The following is a 14483-nucleotide window of genomic DNA, read 5'->3' as shown; positions in this document are numbered from 1 at the left end:
AGGTATAAAATGAACAGAAGTGCTGTGAAATGGATAATAGAAAATATTGTTTAAATTAAATGCTAGATTTATTTAGCGGCTAGAGACTAGGCACTGATTGTGTGCTAATTAACTAGCACAAACCCGTCTTTCTCAATTTCCGTTTGGCCATCCTGCAGTGGGTTTCTTTCAGTTTCAGCTCTTTCTTCAGTTTTTTCCTTCTTTTCTACTTTAGAAAACATGTACTGAGACTTATCCATATACCATCTGAAATCTTGGAGTATGTTGTAATACTGCTCACACTCTTCACCTTTGACGACAATTTTAATTCTTGGGCAAAAGAACCATTGTCTGATGCAGTCTTTCACGTTTTTTATCCGCACTGAATTGTTGTCTTTTTTGCTTACCTTGTGTGGTCTAATGACAATAAAGCCTTGCGAATGGCTTTTTATGAAGGGCTCTTCACTAGGATTTGCATCTGTACCGGCTAAATGGTCAATGTCCATGCATCGCTGGTATATGTAGCATATGGGATGGATGTAAGACATGTCGAAGTGCACCTTTCTGTATACTGCATCTTTACTTGTTAATTTTTCTGGTAAGGGCTTGAACAAATAGAGCTTGTACATCCATCTGGCAGCGATGAAACTGTTCTGCAAGTTTTTAAACTCAATAGCGCTTACATTGTTCTGCTTACAGAAAAAGTCAATGTTTTTTTCTTGTATTTCCATGTGGAACGCATCAGCCGCATTCCACAGAATGTGCAGGACATTAAGTATCTCGTTTTGTTTCTCCTTGGCCGCTTTTAGGTCTTTTTGAACGTCTGTGCTGTCATCAGCTGGCGTGCCTATGTTCATGATTATTCTTCCAAGATTGAAAAACACATTGTTTTGTCTGTAGTCCATAAGGCGTCCGTTCATCGCGCATTCTACCATTAGCACCTTTATGATCTGCTCAGGCGTGATGCTCTTGTATTTTCTTATTTTGTTTTTAGAGAGATCTTCTTTCACTAGATCCATATAGATGCTCATTATCTCTTCATTGATGCTGTACGCTTTGAACAACAGAGGGAAATGTTTGCTAGCTAATTCTAGAAGATTTCCGTCGCCCTCTTCCACACTCTTCCTTATCGCCTGCGTGTACCCTGCGAAATCCAGGGCAAACTGGTAGGTGTTTGCTCTGCTATTCATTTTGGCCAGTGCATTTTCTGTATCAGCGCCCTGCTCATATGGCTCTGTCCTAAATAGAGAATATATTATGCTGATGGCCAGTGGCTTGTTGTTATCTGCCAGATTAAACAGATCTAGGTCGTTCAAGTTGCCTGGCATTTTCTTTATCCTACGAAATTCGTATATTGTCTCCATCATGTTAGAATCAAAGCTTTTTATTTCTTTAGCTGCTGTATCGCATTGTCTAAGAGCTATTGGAAGCATATTCAGTAGGGTGCCATACACTGTTTTTATTTCATCAGTTTTCGGTTTAAAGCTACTGATCTCCATCCAGCATAAAGATGAATCTTCTGTTTTGTCCAATTCCATAAACTCGTCAGCTGTTTTTTGTATTTTCTCCACTGTTTCACTGAGGAATAGCAGATTTATTTTTATGCTGGACAGATCCTCTTTTCGCTGTTCTAGGCGATTTTTTAGGACATTAGCTTTTTTTTCTTGGGATATAAAAGGCTGTACCTCGTCAAAAAAATTGTTGCGCATTTCGAGCTCTTTGCTCATACAGATTACTTTATTAGCCCAGTAAGCTTTTATCTTTGAAATGTCTTTGTCTACTGCTCCTCTGGCCTTCTGGAGATAGGTCAGTGCCACTGCTCCTACGATTACCTGTTTCAGTGCTCTTTTTAGAATCATAAAAATTAAAATTTTTACTGCCTATATTCAGCTATGCACATTTTTTCCAGAAAATTGCCAATTTTTTATTACCAGCATAATCCGAGAATAAATAGTTAGTGTGTACAAGCCATTCCAGAAATTTGAAGCAAAATTCGCTAGTGTGTGCTCAACAAACATGTGAAAACATAATACACGTATAAGAAAATGGATACTAGAAAATATTGGTTAAATTAAATGCTAGATTTATTTAGCGACTAGAAACTAGTCTACTGATTCTCGGGTTAAATAACTAGTGTAAACCCGTCTTCATCGATCTCCATTTGCTCATCTTGCAGTGGGTTTCTTTCATTCTTCTCAATTTTACTGATTTTTTCGCTCTTTTCTGCTTTAGAGAATATATACTGTGATTTATTCATGTATCTTCTAAAATCTTGAATTATCCTGCAATATTTCTCATGGTCTTCGTCTTTTACGAAAAACTCAAGCTTGCACAAGAAGAACCATGCTCTGATGCAGTCTTTCATGTTCTTCACCTGCTCTGACTTGCTATCCATTTTACTTACTACGTGTGGTCTGAGAACAACAGCAGTATTTGATTCTCTTCTTATAAAGACTTCTTGATCAGAAGTTATGCCTGCATCGGCTGACTGTCTAACATCCGCACATCGCAGGTACATATGGAACATGGGGTGGATGTAAGACACGTCAAAGAACTCTTTTTTGTATGCTTTGTCTTGACTGGCTAAGCTGTCCAATTCCGGGCTCAATCTATTTCGCCTATACATCCATCTGACAGAAATAAAACTCCTCTGCATATTGCCAAACTCAAGCATGCTGATGTCGTTCTGTTTGCAGAGAAATTCAATATTTTTTTCTTGCGCGCCTATGTTCTTTCCATCAGTCTCGTTCCACAGAACATAAAGAGCATCAAGTATCTCGTTCTGTTTTGCTCTTGCCTTTTCCATGTTTTCTGGGGTGCTGGCGCTGCCATCAGCTGGCTTTCCTATTCTGTCTATTATATTTCCGAGATTGTGAAACAGATTGTTCCTTCTATAGTCTGTAAGATGCCCACCTATTGCGTATTCTATCATTAGCACTTTTATAATCTGCTCAACGGTAATGTCCATGTGCTGGGCTATTCCTTCTTCAGAAAGGCTCTCTTCTGCTAGATCTAGATAGATCTTCATTATGTCTTCGTTAACTCTGTACGCTTTGAACAGCAGATGGAAATGATTGTTAGCTAGTTTAAACAAGTCTATCTTGTCTGCTTTCACACTGTTCTTTATCGCCTCTGTGTATCCTGCGAAGTCCAGGGCAAACTGGTAGGTGTTTGCTTTGCTGTTCATGTTGGCCAGCGCATCTTTTACATCTTCTTCTGTTTTATATGACACTATCCTAAATAGAGAATATATTATGCTAACAGCCAGTGACTTATTGTGCTTTGCTAGCCTATACAGAGCTAGATCATTTAAGTCGCTGGGGTTTTTCTTCGCTTTATTGTATTCGCCAATTATCGCTAGCATGTTATAATCAAATATGTTTATTCTATCAGCTACTGCATCGCTTTGTTTGAGAGCATCTGGAAGCATATCCAGTATTTCATTATCCAAGCTTTCCATTTCAGGAGTCACCGGTTTGAATTTATTGTTCTTGTCCAAATACATGAACTGGTCTGTTTTTTCTCCTATAACTTTTACAGTTTTATTGAGAGCTGACAATTCTATTTCTGTGCTGGACAGCCATTCTCTTCGCACATTTATGGCTTTACTAAAACTCTTGAGAGTATCGGCCTTTATTTCTTCGCATCTGGAAGTCTCTAACTCGTTGAGAAAAGCATTGCGCATCTTGATCTCTCTATCCATGCAGGCTACTCTTTTCACCCAGTGCTCTTTTATCTTTGGAATGTCTCTGTCCGCCATTCCTCTGGCCTTCTGTATACAAGCCAGTGCAAACACTCCCCCTATAACCTTTTTCAGTGGTAGGATCATAAAAATTAAAATTTTTTACTCTTTATACCTCTTTATTTCCACTTTTGTCCTAAGACGTTTTAGCTTCTTCAATATTTGCAGCTAAGTAAGCTATGCCATCAGCACAGATGACTCGAGAGCAATAATCTGTTCAATGGATGCAGTCATCCGCTGCCTCTCCAGCTCTAGATAGCTGAATAGCGCATAGAAAATAAGAGTATAGACCAAACATGCAATAGAAGACGAAATGTTAGCAGTAGCTTTTATTCAGTAGTAAAACTTATTTGAGGGAATTATAGGCAGTAAAGTGGTATGTCTTTGTTTCTAGGTCGTCAGTTGTCCAGTGCAGCAATTTCGTTCTTCTCTGAGTTGGCTTTCTTTTCAGGCAGTATCTTCACTCCAAATATGCCCTGGGACTTCTTCAGATGTTTTTCAAAAACCTTGACCACGTCATCGTAATACTCTTGGCCGTCTTCTTCTCTGCTGATGAGCACAACGAATCCTAGGAACCATGCCTTGATGCACTCTTTGACATTCTTCTCGTGCGTGGAATCTTCATCTTCTTTGCTTACTCTGTATGGCCTAAGAGTAATGCCCTGAGGAGATATGGAAATGAAGGGGCGTGCATTGGGCTCCAGATCCTTCTTGACTAAATTGCTCATGTCCTCGCACCGCTGGTAAATATACGGCATGGGGTGGGTGTAGGCCATGTCAAAGTGCATTTCCTTGAAAAACGTGTGCTCGCTATTAGTCAGCTTGTCTGGCGTTGCAGTGAAGTCGTTCAGTGTATACATCCACTTCACAGAGAGAAAACTGTCCTGTGTGGTTTTAAAGTCACAGTTGTCTATGCGATTTTTGCTCAAGAACCGCTTAATGTTTTTCGTTTCTATCTCTGTTTTGGGCATGTCAAGATCGTTCCACAGGATGTCGAGGGCATCAAGTATTTCATCCTGCCGTTTTTTTGCTATTTTTCCGTCTTCTTCTGTGTTTTCTTTTCTTTTATCTGGCCTTCCCACCTCTGCTATTATTTTTCCAAGATTGGAAAGCAAGCTGTTTCTTCTGTAGTCCATAAGACTCCCGCTCATCGTAAACGCGCACTCTATCATTATCACCTTCATAGCCTGTCCCGGCGTGATGTTCATGCATTTTTCCAAATCAGCCACAGGGACTTTTTCCTCCATGAGTCTGAGATAAATGTCCGTTGCCTCTGCGGTGGATCCGTACGCGTTAAATAGCAGATGTATGTTGTTGTTTGCCAGCTTCAGCAGATCCAAGTCTCCCTTTTCTATAGACTCTTTTATCGTGTTAATGTAGATCGAGAAATCCATGGCAAAAACGTAGTTGCCTATTTTCTTGGATATGTAGTCCAGGGCTTTTTTCATCTTGTGCTTTTTGGGTATGGACTCGTCTATTTTGAAGAAAGCATACAGCAGATCCACTGCCAGCGGTTTATCATTTTTCGCCAGCTTAAACAGAGTCATTTCCTGTATTTTTGTGTTGTTGTCTTTCATTCTGCTGTACTTCTCGATTGTCTCCAGCATGTGCGAGTCAAACTTTTTTATTTCGATAATTACGGAATCGCCCATGTAGAGGACGGGTGGAAGCATTTTTTCGAAGTTGTCGTACGCCGCTTTCAGCTCCAGGGGAGGTATGTTTGTGCTGGGGTGCTTGAACGGCCATGTTCCTTGGATGTTTAAACTCATTATGGCCTTTACTCCACTTTTTATCTCTTTTACAGCCTGATTGAAAGCCAAAAGCTCTAGCTGTATGCTGGACAGATTGCACAGCCCTATTTCTATGTCTTCCTTGATAACAGCTGACGGTATTTCCTTGCACTTGAAAGTCCTGACTTTGCTGAGGAAGTCACTGCGGATTCTGAACTCTGTTTTCATGCATTCTAGCTTTTTCGCCCAGTAGTCTTTTATTGTCAGCACTTCTTTCTCTGTTAGACAGCTGGCGCTCTGCAAGTAAGCCAGTGCAAAGACGCCCACTGCTACCTGTTTCAGTGCTCGTTGTAGAATCATGCAAAAATTAAAATATTTTCTTTTTACCCTTACTATAGATGTATACTTTTTTATTTTTTTTCTTATTCTTACAACTAGTACAAATAAAATAGTTAGAGTTTGCAAACATTTTTTATTTTAGCAAAGTTACTAGTATTGCTTTATATTTGAATATGCTGGCAGAGTATGAATGGAAGAGAAATAAGATAGCTCAAGAAAATGCACGGTCGTAGCAGAAGAGTATTAGTTAATTTGTCGTAAATTAATCTATAATTCATATACCAAATCTACAACCATGATAAAAATAAGCATAAATATATTTATTTTTCAGATAAGCGCGCGCATGGATACGACACATTCAGAAACTAAATATCACTGTGTGTATAGATGGATAGAGAGCACAAAGCATCACCGAAGGATCCTTCCATCACTGTGCTAGTGCTACATCTCCAACAGTCTATTTTAACGCACTTCGATAGAAAAGACAGTTGAATGCGCTCTACTCTGAGGAGGAGTATCTCGTAGAAGGATCGCAGCTAAATAGCAGATCTTGCTCAGCGCCAAGAATGGTTTGATATATATCCAATATATCAGGTGTTTCAAAGGCTTCCTCCACTGCAGGCTTCTCCTGCACTACTTCAACAATGTACTCACATTCCCCTGTTTCCTTTGTTCTCTTTATTGCCACTGTGTTTCTATCGCTATTTTTCAGATATTTCACGAAGTAGTGGAGGATCTCGAAGTGCTCATCGCCATCTTCCTCTCTGCTGATGATTTCCACGTGTGGCGAGCACCATGCTTTGATGCACCCCTGGATGTATTTGTCGCGCTCTGACATGTCCTTTGTTTTTTTTATTGTGTACGGCCTAAGCACAACTTTTCTATTTTCTATTTGCTTAAACGGCATTGCGCTGCTTGTGTATCTTCTATCGGCGAGATCGCTGATGTGTTCACAGCGGTTGCATACGTACCACAGGGGATGCATATACGATACGTTCATGTGTGATCCCTTTTGTATCTCTTCATTTCTAAAGCTTGAATGTTTAGGCTCTAGGATGCAGTTGAGCATTTCGTACATCCATTTGGCGTGCGCCAGAATTTTCTGCACTCTCTTGATGTCAAAGAAAGTGATCCCATTCTCTTCGCAGAAAGAGTCAATGTCCGTGCCCACGGGCTGATTGCTGAAGTTGTAGTCATCCCAGAGGGCGCTGAGAACATCGAGCACTCTGTCCTGTTTTTCTCTTCCCATCTGCAGGCCCTCGAGGATGTACTCGCTGTTGCTCTTTGGATTGTACATATTCTCTATCACCCTTCCCAGAACAGAAAATAGTTGGTTGTTTCTGTAGTTTGTGAGGCGCCCTTTCATTGTGCACTCTATGATTATGATTTTCATGATCTGTGCGGGGGTAATGTTCAGGTACTTGCTAAAATCTATCTCGCTCACATTTTCGTCTAGCATGCTGAGATAGATCTGCATCGTAGCTTTGTCTACTATGGACTTTTTTGGGATATTATTCCTTGCCGGACACTCATCTGTGCTGGAAAGGACGGGGAAATCCATTGCAAAGGAGTACAGCTCGTCTGGAGCTGGGATGTTCTTATCGAAGAGGAGATGGAAGTGATCATCGGCTATCTGCAGCATTTCCAGCTCGCCTCTTCTTGCGTTTTTTCTGTTCGCTTCGGTTGCTATGGCACTGACAAAAAGCTCTACATTCTCGTGCGGAATGTGCCCCAGTATATTTCTCACCATGTAGTCTAGTGTGTCTGGTATGTTTGTGTGTTTTTTGTACCACTCCATGTCAAAGAGAGTGTACACGATGTTAACCGCCATAATTTTGTTGAGTTTTGCCAGCTTGAAAAGCGTCATTTTGTTTAAGTTGCTGTTTTTTCTTTTTCTTTTGCTGTACTCTTCCACAAGATCGAGCATGTGCAGGTCAAAGAAGTTCAGTTTTTCCATCACGCATGTGTTTAGCAGGAGAGACGGAATGAAGTGATCTTCCAGTCTTTTTCTCTCAGCTGCGATTCTCGGGCTGTCTGACCAGTTTCTGACAAAAGAAGAGGGGCTGCACTTCTTTTGATCGAATAAGATCTGCAGAGACCCGGTTATCTCTATTATCTTGTGCCCTTTTTTTTTGAGCTCTTTCACCTTATCCGACATTTTGTCCATTTTTCTCTTCGCCCTCTCCAGGCCAGACTCCATTTCCTTCGGTATGAGGTTTCTGAACTTTCCAAGGGCCTTGTTGCGCAGGTTAACTTCTTTTTCTATGTAGTGCAGCCTTTCAAGCCAGTAGAGGTGTATTGTTTGCACATCGCTCTCTGCCAGCTCGCAGCAAGCCTTTTGCAGATAAGACAGGGCAACCACCCCTAGTACCAGTACCTGTGTCAGTGCTTGTTTTAGGATCATAGAAAATTAAAATTTTTCATCCAAGTTCCATTTTAAGCAGGTTGTTTAACGGGTAACGGACTAAAATTTCTCCGAGCTCTTGCTGAAAAATCTCAGTATTAGCCTGAGTAGCTGAAGTACAAATAGAAAAGTGTTTAAATGCTGGCTTTTATTAGTGCTAAGAACGGCCAAAGACCATAGGATAAATATGTACCACAGTGCTTTTCATGGCACTGATTCGCTGCACAGCTGATTAATAGTTGATCTTAGGCTGTGCTGGTCTCATTTTCCCTCTTTTCAGCGTTTTCTTCTTGTATTATGTTCTTGAAGAAATCAGAAAAATCAGCAACAGTTGCATAGACACCGCTGCCATCTTTTTTCTTGATTATCTGCACATCACCATAAATATACGATCTGATGCATTTTTCAATGTATATTTCCCAATAAGCAGAAACAGATGTATATATTGTAGGAGGCATAAATACAACATCGCCAGTTTTTGTTCGCACAAACAGCTTCAGATCACCATAGACGTTTCCGTCTAAATAGTCAATGTACTTTTCTCGTTTGCATACATACCATAGAGGATGCGTGTATGTCATAGAAGATGGCATTCTTATGTTATCTAGTATTTCTGATGTGCCATCGTATATCCACCTGGAAAGCTTAAAGTCGCTTTGTATTCCTATAAAGTCAAAATACTCAATGCCAATCTCATCATACAGCTCAGCGGCTTTCTTTGGTAGATAAGCGCTTTCGGAGCTTTCCCAGAAGGTGCTTAGAACATCAAGGATTTTGTCCTGTTTTTCTCTTCCCATTCTTGCGTCTTCTTCATCGTTTCTGCTGTTGAGATGCTGTGGCTCGAAGACATTTTCTATTATTTTGCCTAGGATGAAGAATAGACTGTTGTTTTGGTAGTCCATAAGATACCCACTCAGCAGGTATTCTATTGTTATTATCTTCATAACCTGCACAGGCGTAATATTTATGTACTTATAAACGTCACAAAAATCAGATCTTAGAAGGTCGAGATATATGCTCATTGTTGCATCGTCTACGAGAGATGATTTAGGCCTGGACATTGGGCTGTATATGTCGAACAGCAGGTGGAAGTGTGTGCTGGCTGACACGAATATGTTGATGTTGTTTTCTACTACGTCCTTCTTTATAGCATCCACGAAAGTTTCTACGTTGTTGTTCGAAATCAAACGGAGTCGTACGTTTTCGCTTATTTCCCCCATAATTTTTTCTTTTTCAGTTTCATTCTCTAGCTCAAACGGGCCGACCTTAGAGAGAGCGTATATTATGTTGGCAGGCACAATCTTTTGGCTTTGCGCCAGTTTAAAGAGCGTTAGGTTTTTCAGCTCTTCGCTTGTTATCTTCTCTGTTTCACTGTATTTTGCGATCACTTCCATCATATGCGAGTCATACGCGCCTATATTTGCATTTAACAAAGTAGCATAGGTGAGAATGTATGAGATCTTTTCCCTTATGATATCTTCTTTTTTTTCAATTTGTGCCCGACATGACTCTTTTTGTTCTTGAGTGCGGGTAAAGTTGGGGTTGTTTAGAAGGCTGTATATGTCCATTGTGTTATCTGTGACAACTATAAGATTATCGGACATTTTCTTGAAGGTTTCAAAGTTTTCCATTATAGAATTCATATTTGTCTTTTCTATCTCCATGTCCTCCTCCATGATACTCTGCGAGTTCAGCGCTTGTGCGTTGGAATTAAGAGCTCTGAACTTTTTAAAGTAATTGCGGCGTAGAGAAATCTCTCTGCCTAATGAGCTCCTTCTGTTGTCAGCATACGCTTTTATAATTGCTATGTCGCTCTCTTTTAGACAGCTGGCGCTTTGCAGACAAGCCAGCGCAACAGCTGCTGTTACCATTACCTTTTTTAGGGCTCGTTTAAGAATCATAGAAAATTAAAATTTTTTACTATTTATATCCTCCTAAGAACTGTTTTATTTTTTATGCTGCTTACTCATTCCAGCAACTAGTACAAACGGAATAGCTGCAGTCTACGAGCGGTCACTACACAATTTTTAATAATAAAATCCAGTAGTACCAAACTATATTTGGGTATGATGTAAAATGAATAAAAACATTGAAAGATGTGCAGCAGAAGAATAACGGATAATATTAGTTTTATTTGGTAGAGGGAAGTGGCTTAATAATCATGCGTTAATCAGTTATTAGAGAAGGAAGCCAGGGCCTAATTTCTTTTTCAAATAAACTGCCTTCCTCAGACTCGTCATCAGAGCTGCTTTCAAGAAGCCTATCGTAAGGCACTTCTTCTGTGTCTCCTGTTTCTTCTCTTATTCCTATCGCTTGCTGCACTGAGTTTTTCAAATACTTGTAGAAGTCGTTGGATATGCTGTAGGATCCGCTATTTTTTTCTTCTTCTCTGCTGATGATTTCAATGGACTTTGAGAACCAGGCTTTGATACAGCTTCGCATGTTCTGTGCTCTTGCCAGCCCGCCATCATTTGCACTTATTCTGTACGGCCTGAGCGTGATTACGCTGTCTTCTTCTTCCATAAATCTTTTTTCGTTAGATTCCGTGGTTATATTGGTAAACTCGTTGATGTACTCGCAGCGTCTGCATATGTACCACATAGGATGGGTGTATGACATGTCAAAGTGCATCTCCCTGTCTATCTCGTCTCTGGTGACTAGGTCATCTGATTCTGTGCCGTGTCTGTCTATTTCATACATCCACTTAACAGACATAAAATTGGCTAGTATCCACTTGAGATCGTACAGCTCAAAGCTGTTCTCCTTGCAGAGAGACTTAGTGTCTATATTCTCAATCATCATTCTATACGCACAATCGTTCCATAGAATGCTTAGGACATCCAGCATTTTATCCTGCTCCATCTGTTTCATCTGCAGCTCTTCACTGATGTTTGCGATATTTTCATCTTTTATTCTGAACACGCTTTCGATCACTCTCCCCAAAGCGAAAAACAAGCTGTTTCTCCTGTAGTCCAGAAGATGCCCGCTCATCAGACACTCCAGCATGAGTATTTTTACAACTTGTCCTGGCGTGATATTCCTGTGCTCTTCTATCTCTGTTTCTGCAATCTCTGTTTTTGACAGATTTAAATACATGTTCATCGTATCTGTATCTACAACAAACTTGTTAGAGTTGTACGGATTGCAGAACAGCAGGTGCAGATGTCTATCTGCAGAGACCAAGGGATCTCCTTTCTTCTCTCCTGCAGCATTCAGCACATCCTGTATTACAGCATTTATAAAAACCCTTACAGATACTGCTGGAATGTGTGTCATTATGCTTTTGCACAAGTAGTTTGAAATGGGTATAGCACTAGTGCTTATGTCAAATATCCTCATCTCAAAAAAAGAGAATATTATCCCAGCAGCCAGCATCTTGTTGCTCTTTGCCAGCTTAAAGAGAGCCAGCTCGTTTATTTTGCTATTTTTATCCTTCACTTTGCTGTATATTTCTACTACTCTCAGCATGTGTGAATCATACTCGTTTATTTTTTTAATTGCTGAGGTGAAGCTCTTGAGCGCCGGCAGAAGCAGTCTGTCTAGAGCAGTTTTTTTGACTTTAGTTCTAAAACTGTGTACATCAGTATCATGAAGGAATTCGGATATTTTAATACTCAATCTGTTTGCTATGTCGTAGGTAGATGGATATATGTCGAAAAGTTTGTACAAATCCATCAGGGAGCGTGCTGTTTCCATTATCTCATCTCTCTTTTTCTTGAGGGCCTCCAGCGCTTTTTTTAGCTCAGATAGATCTGTTCGCCCTGCCTCTATTTCTCTCTTTATCTCTGCAGAAAGCTTGGAGTCAGATAAAACTATTCGTAAATTGGTGTACTCAATTGTTTTGAAGAAGCTCTTCCGTATTTTGATCTCTTCTTCTATGCAGTTTATTCTGGCATGCCAGTAGCTATGTATCGATTGGATTTCACTTTGTGACACTTCACAGGCAGCTCCTCTAAAACAAGCCAGCATGCCTGCTCCTATCAGCAGCACCTGCACTAATAATGTTCGTAAAATCATGGAAAATTAAAATATTTTCATTAAGTGCCCATTGAGGTAAGTGGGTTTTTAGCTGTCGTGCTGAATGAGATTGGGCGCAGAAGATGGTTAAGCATAAATATTGGCATAGCGCAATTCAAGAAGGACATGAGCATGCTTTTCGGTATTATTGCACAAGAGCTGCAATGCATTGAACAAAGTGCCAATAAGAGAGCTGCTAGTGATCTCTGTAAGCGCGTTTAGTTATTGATTTAGTTATTGAGCGAATCTTTTATTTAGTGGTAAGATTTTTTCTATTGTTCGTATATATCAGACATATCAAAGCTTTCCTCTGAGACAATTTTTCTATTTCTTGCGGGATTAGTGCTTACTTTAGATGCTTCTGACTCTTTTTTTACTGTCACCTTCTTCTCTTTTGACGTCTTCAGGTATTTGACAAAGTCACGGACAATGCTGCGGTATTCTTTGTCGTCTTCTTTTCTGCTGACCACTTTGATCTCAGCGGTTGGTGAGAGCCAGGCTTTGATGCAGCTTTTTATGTTCTCTGCCTTCACCAGGTTGTCATCATTTTTTTTTATTTTGTGCGGTCTGAGTGTAATGACATTGTTTACTCTCTTCTTGAACGGCAGCAGATTTGATCTGATCTCTGTCTTGTTCAAATGGCTGACGTGCTCGCAGCGGCTGTATACGTGCCACAGAGGATGGGTGTACGACATGTCGAAGTGTATTCCTATGCTGAACTCGTCCTCGTAGTTTGGATACTCTTCATACACTGCTTTGTATCTGTTTATTTCGTACATCCATTTAGCGTGCACAAAAACATCTTTTGTTCTTCGAATGTCTGAGGGCGTGATACCATTCTCTTTGCAGAAGGCATGCATGTCTTCTATGTGCACAACTGAGGATGGCAGCTCAGAGTCATTCCATACAGCACTCAAAACATCGAGTATTTTATCCTGCTCTATTCTCCCTATTCTCATGCTTTCGTAAATGTCTTTTCTACCGCTATTCTCTGGGCTGCACACATTCTGCACTACACTCCCAAGGACAGAGAATAAGCTGTTTCTCCTGTGGTCCAGAAGGCTTCCACTCATTGCACACTCGAGCATGATTATTTTCATAACCTGTCCAGATGTGATGTTTCTGTACTGGTTTATTTCTTTTTCAGAGATGTCTTTCTTTGATAGAGCTAGATAAATGTTCATTGTATCCTTGTCCATTATGCCTGTGTCCGTCATACTTGTGTCCATTGTGTTGGTATCTGTTGTGCACGGTGCAGGGATGCTGGCATCGCACAGCAATCGATGCAGATGCATATTTGCTGAGACTATTTGGTTTATGCCTTTTTTTAGTATATCTTCTCTGATGCATGTCATAAAATTTGTTATGTTCTCCACGGGAATGTGTCTCATCATGGATTTAGAGAAATAGTCTATTATTTGCGCTAGATTAGTGTCTATTTTCGAGAGATTGGGCCCAAAGAGGACAATGTAGATTATGCTGGCAGCCATCATTTTGCTGTTTTTAGCCAGCTTGAACAGCATGATCTCGGATATTGTGCTGCTTTTGTCGAGCAGTTTGCTGTACTGCTCCAGGACTCCCATCATGTACGAATCGTACTCGTTTATTTTTTTGACCACGGAAGTAAATCTTTTCAGGGCAGGCAAGAGCATCTTGTCTAGTCTATTCTTGTTTTTTTCTATTCTAAAAGCGCTGTGTGGGAACTCGTCCACATTTCTGTACAGACTCAGCAACAGCCTTGTTGTTTTTAGTATATCGTTTGCGATTTCTTTCATAATTTCTTCCTCTTGTGTTATTTTTAGGAGGTATTCGTCTTTTTCTTCTGCATTTACGTTGATCTCCACAACGCCATTTTCATTCAAGAAAGGCTTGAAAGAGTCTATTATTTTGACAAAGACACTGCGGATGTGGACCTCTTCACCTAAAGCAAGCATTCTGTGATGCCAGTAGCTCTGTATTGCTTCTATCTCTTTTTCCGATATTCTGCAGCCAGCTCTTTGAAAATAAGCAAGCACAAGTATTCCCAGCAACATTATATGCTTCAGTGTTCGTTGCCAGCTCATGCAAAAATTAAAATATTTTCATTTAAATCCGTATTGAGACAGACTAATCTGTCCTTACAGTTAAAGAATAAAATTTTTACTCTGCAATAAAAGTTCGTAGAATAGGGTTTGAGAAAAGAGGATTTTAAACCTAAAGGAAGCTCAGAGAACAGAAAGATCCTTGGCAGAATGAGAACATCAACTAACACACCAACAACTGTTCTTGGCTC

At 40.2% G+C, this 14483-nt stretch overlaps 7 protein-coding genes across 7 annotated transcripts; all 7 read right to left on the bottom strand.

Moving 5' to 3' along the window:
• Positions 1-104: 104 nt before the first annotated feature.
• On the bottom strand, positions 105-1838 carry NEMIN01_0359 (uncharacterized protein; the record flags this gene model as incomplete). Its single annotated transcript, XM_051476301.1, has 1 exon — positions 105-1838. The coding sequence occupies one exon, from the start codon at positions 1836-1838 to the stop codon at positions 105-107; it is 1734 nt and encodes a 577-aa protein (XP_051332261.1).
• Positions 1839-2101: 263 nt separating this feature from the next.
• On the bottom strand, positions 2102-3808 carry NEMIN01_0358 (uncharacterized protein; the record flags this gene model as incomplete). Its single annotated transcript, XM_051476300.1, has 1 exon — positions 2102-3808. One exon carries the CDS (start codon positions 3806-3808, stop codon positions 2102-2104), a length of 1707 nt encoding a protein of 568 aa, XP_051332260.1.
• A 311-nt stretch (positions 3809-4119) lies between these two features.
• Positions 4120-5811, bottom strand: NEMIN01_0357 (uncharacterized protein; the record flags this gene model as incomplete). Its single annotated transcript, XM_051476299.1, has 1 exon — positions 4120-5811. The coding sequence occupies one exon, from the start codon at positions 5809-5811 to the stop codon at positions 4120-4122; it is 1692 nt and encodes a 563-aa protein (XP_051332259.1).
• Positions 5812-6289: 478 nt separating this feature from the next.
• On the bottom strand, positions 6290-8194 carry NEMIN01_0356 (uncharacterized protein; the record flags this gene model as incomplete). The annotated part of the gene is made up of 1 exon (XM_051476298.1): positions 6290-8194. One exon carries the CDS (start codon positions 8192-8194, stop codon positions 6290-6292), a length of 1905 nt encoding a protein of 634 aa, XP_051332258.1.
• A 245-nt stretch (positions 8195-8439) lies between these two features.
• On the bottom strand, positions 8440-10095 carry NEMIN01_0355 (uncharacterized protein; the record flags this gene model as incomplete). Its single annotated transcript, XM_051476297.1, has 1 exon — positions 8440-10095. The coding sequence occupies one exon, from the start codon at positions 10093-10095 to the stop codon at positions 8440-8442; it is 1656 nt and encodes a 551-aa protein (XP_051332257.1).
• A 265-nt stretch (positions 10096-10360) lies between these two features.
• Positions 10361-12211, bottom strand: NEMIN01_0354 (uncharacterized protein; the record flags this gene model as incomplete). The annotated part of the gene is made up of 1 exon (XM_051476296.1): positions 10361-12211. One exon carries the CDS (start codon positions 12209-12211, stop codon positions 10361-10363), a length of 1851 nt encoding a protein of 616 aa, XP_051332256.1.
• Positions 12212-12483: 272 nt separating this feature from the next.
• NEMIN01_0353 (uncharacterized protein) lies at positions 12484-14274 on the bottom strand (the record flags this gene model as incomplete). Its single annotated transcript, XM_051476295.1, has 1 exon — positions 12484-14274. One exon carries the CDS (start codon positions 14272-14274, stop codon positions 12484-12486), a length of 1791 nt encoding a protein of 596 aa, XP_051332255.1.
• Positions 14275-14483: the final 209 nt, after the last annotated feature.

The sequence above is a fragment of the Nematocida minor genome (genome assembly GCF_024244105.1).
Source record: "Nematocida minor strain JUm1510 chromosome Unknown 7921, whole genome shotgun sequence".
Taxonomy (NCBI): domain Eukaryota; kingdom Fungi; phylum Microsporidia; genus Nematocida; species Nematocida minor.
Note: the sequence above shows the minus strand (reverse complement) of the source record. Positions and strands in the feature narration are given on the sequence as shown.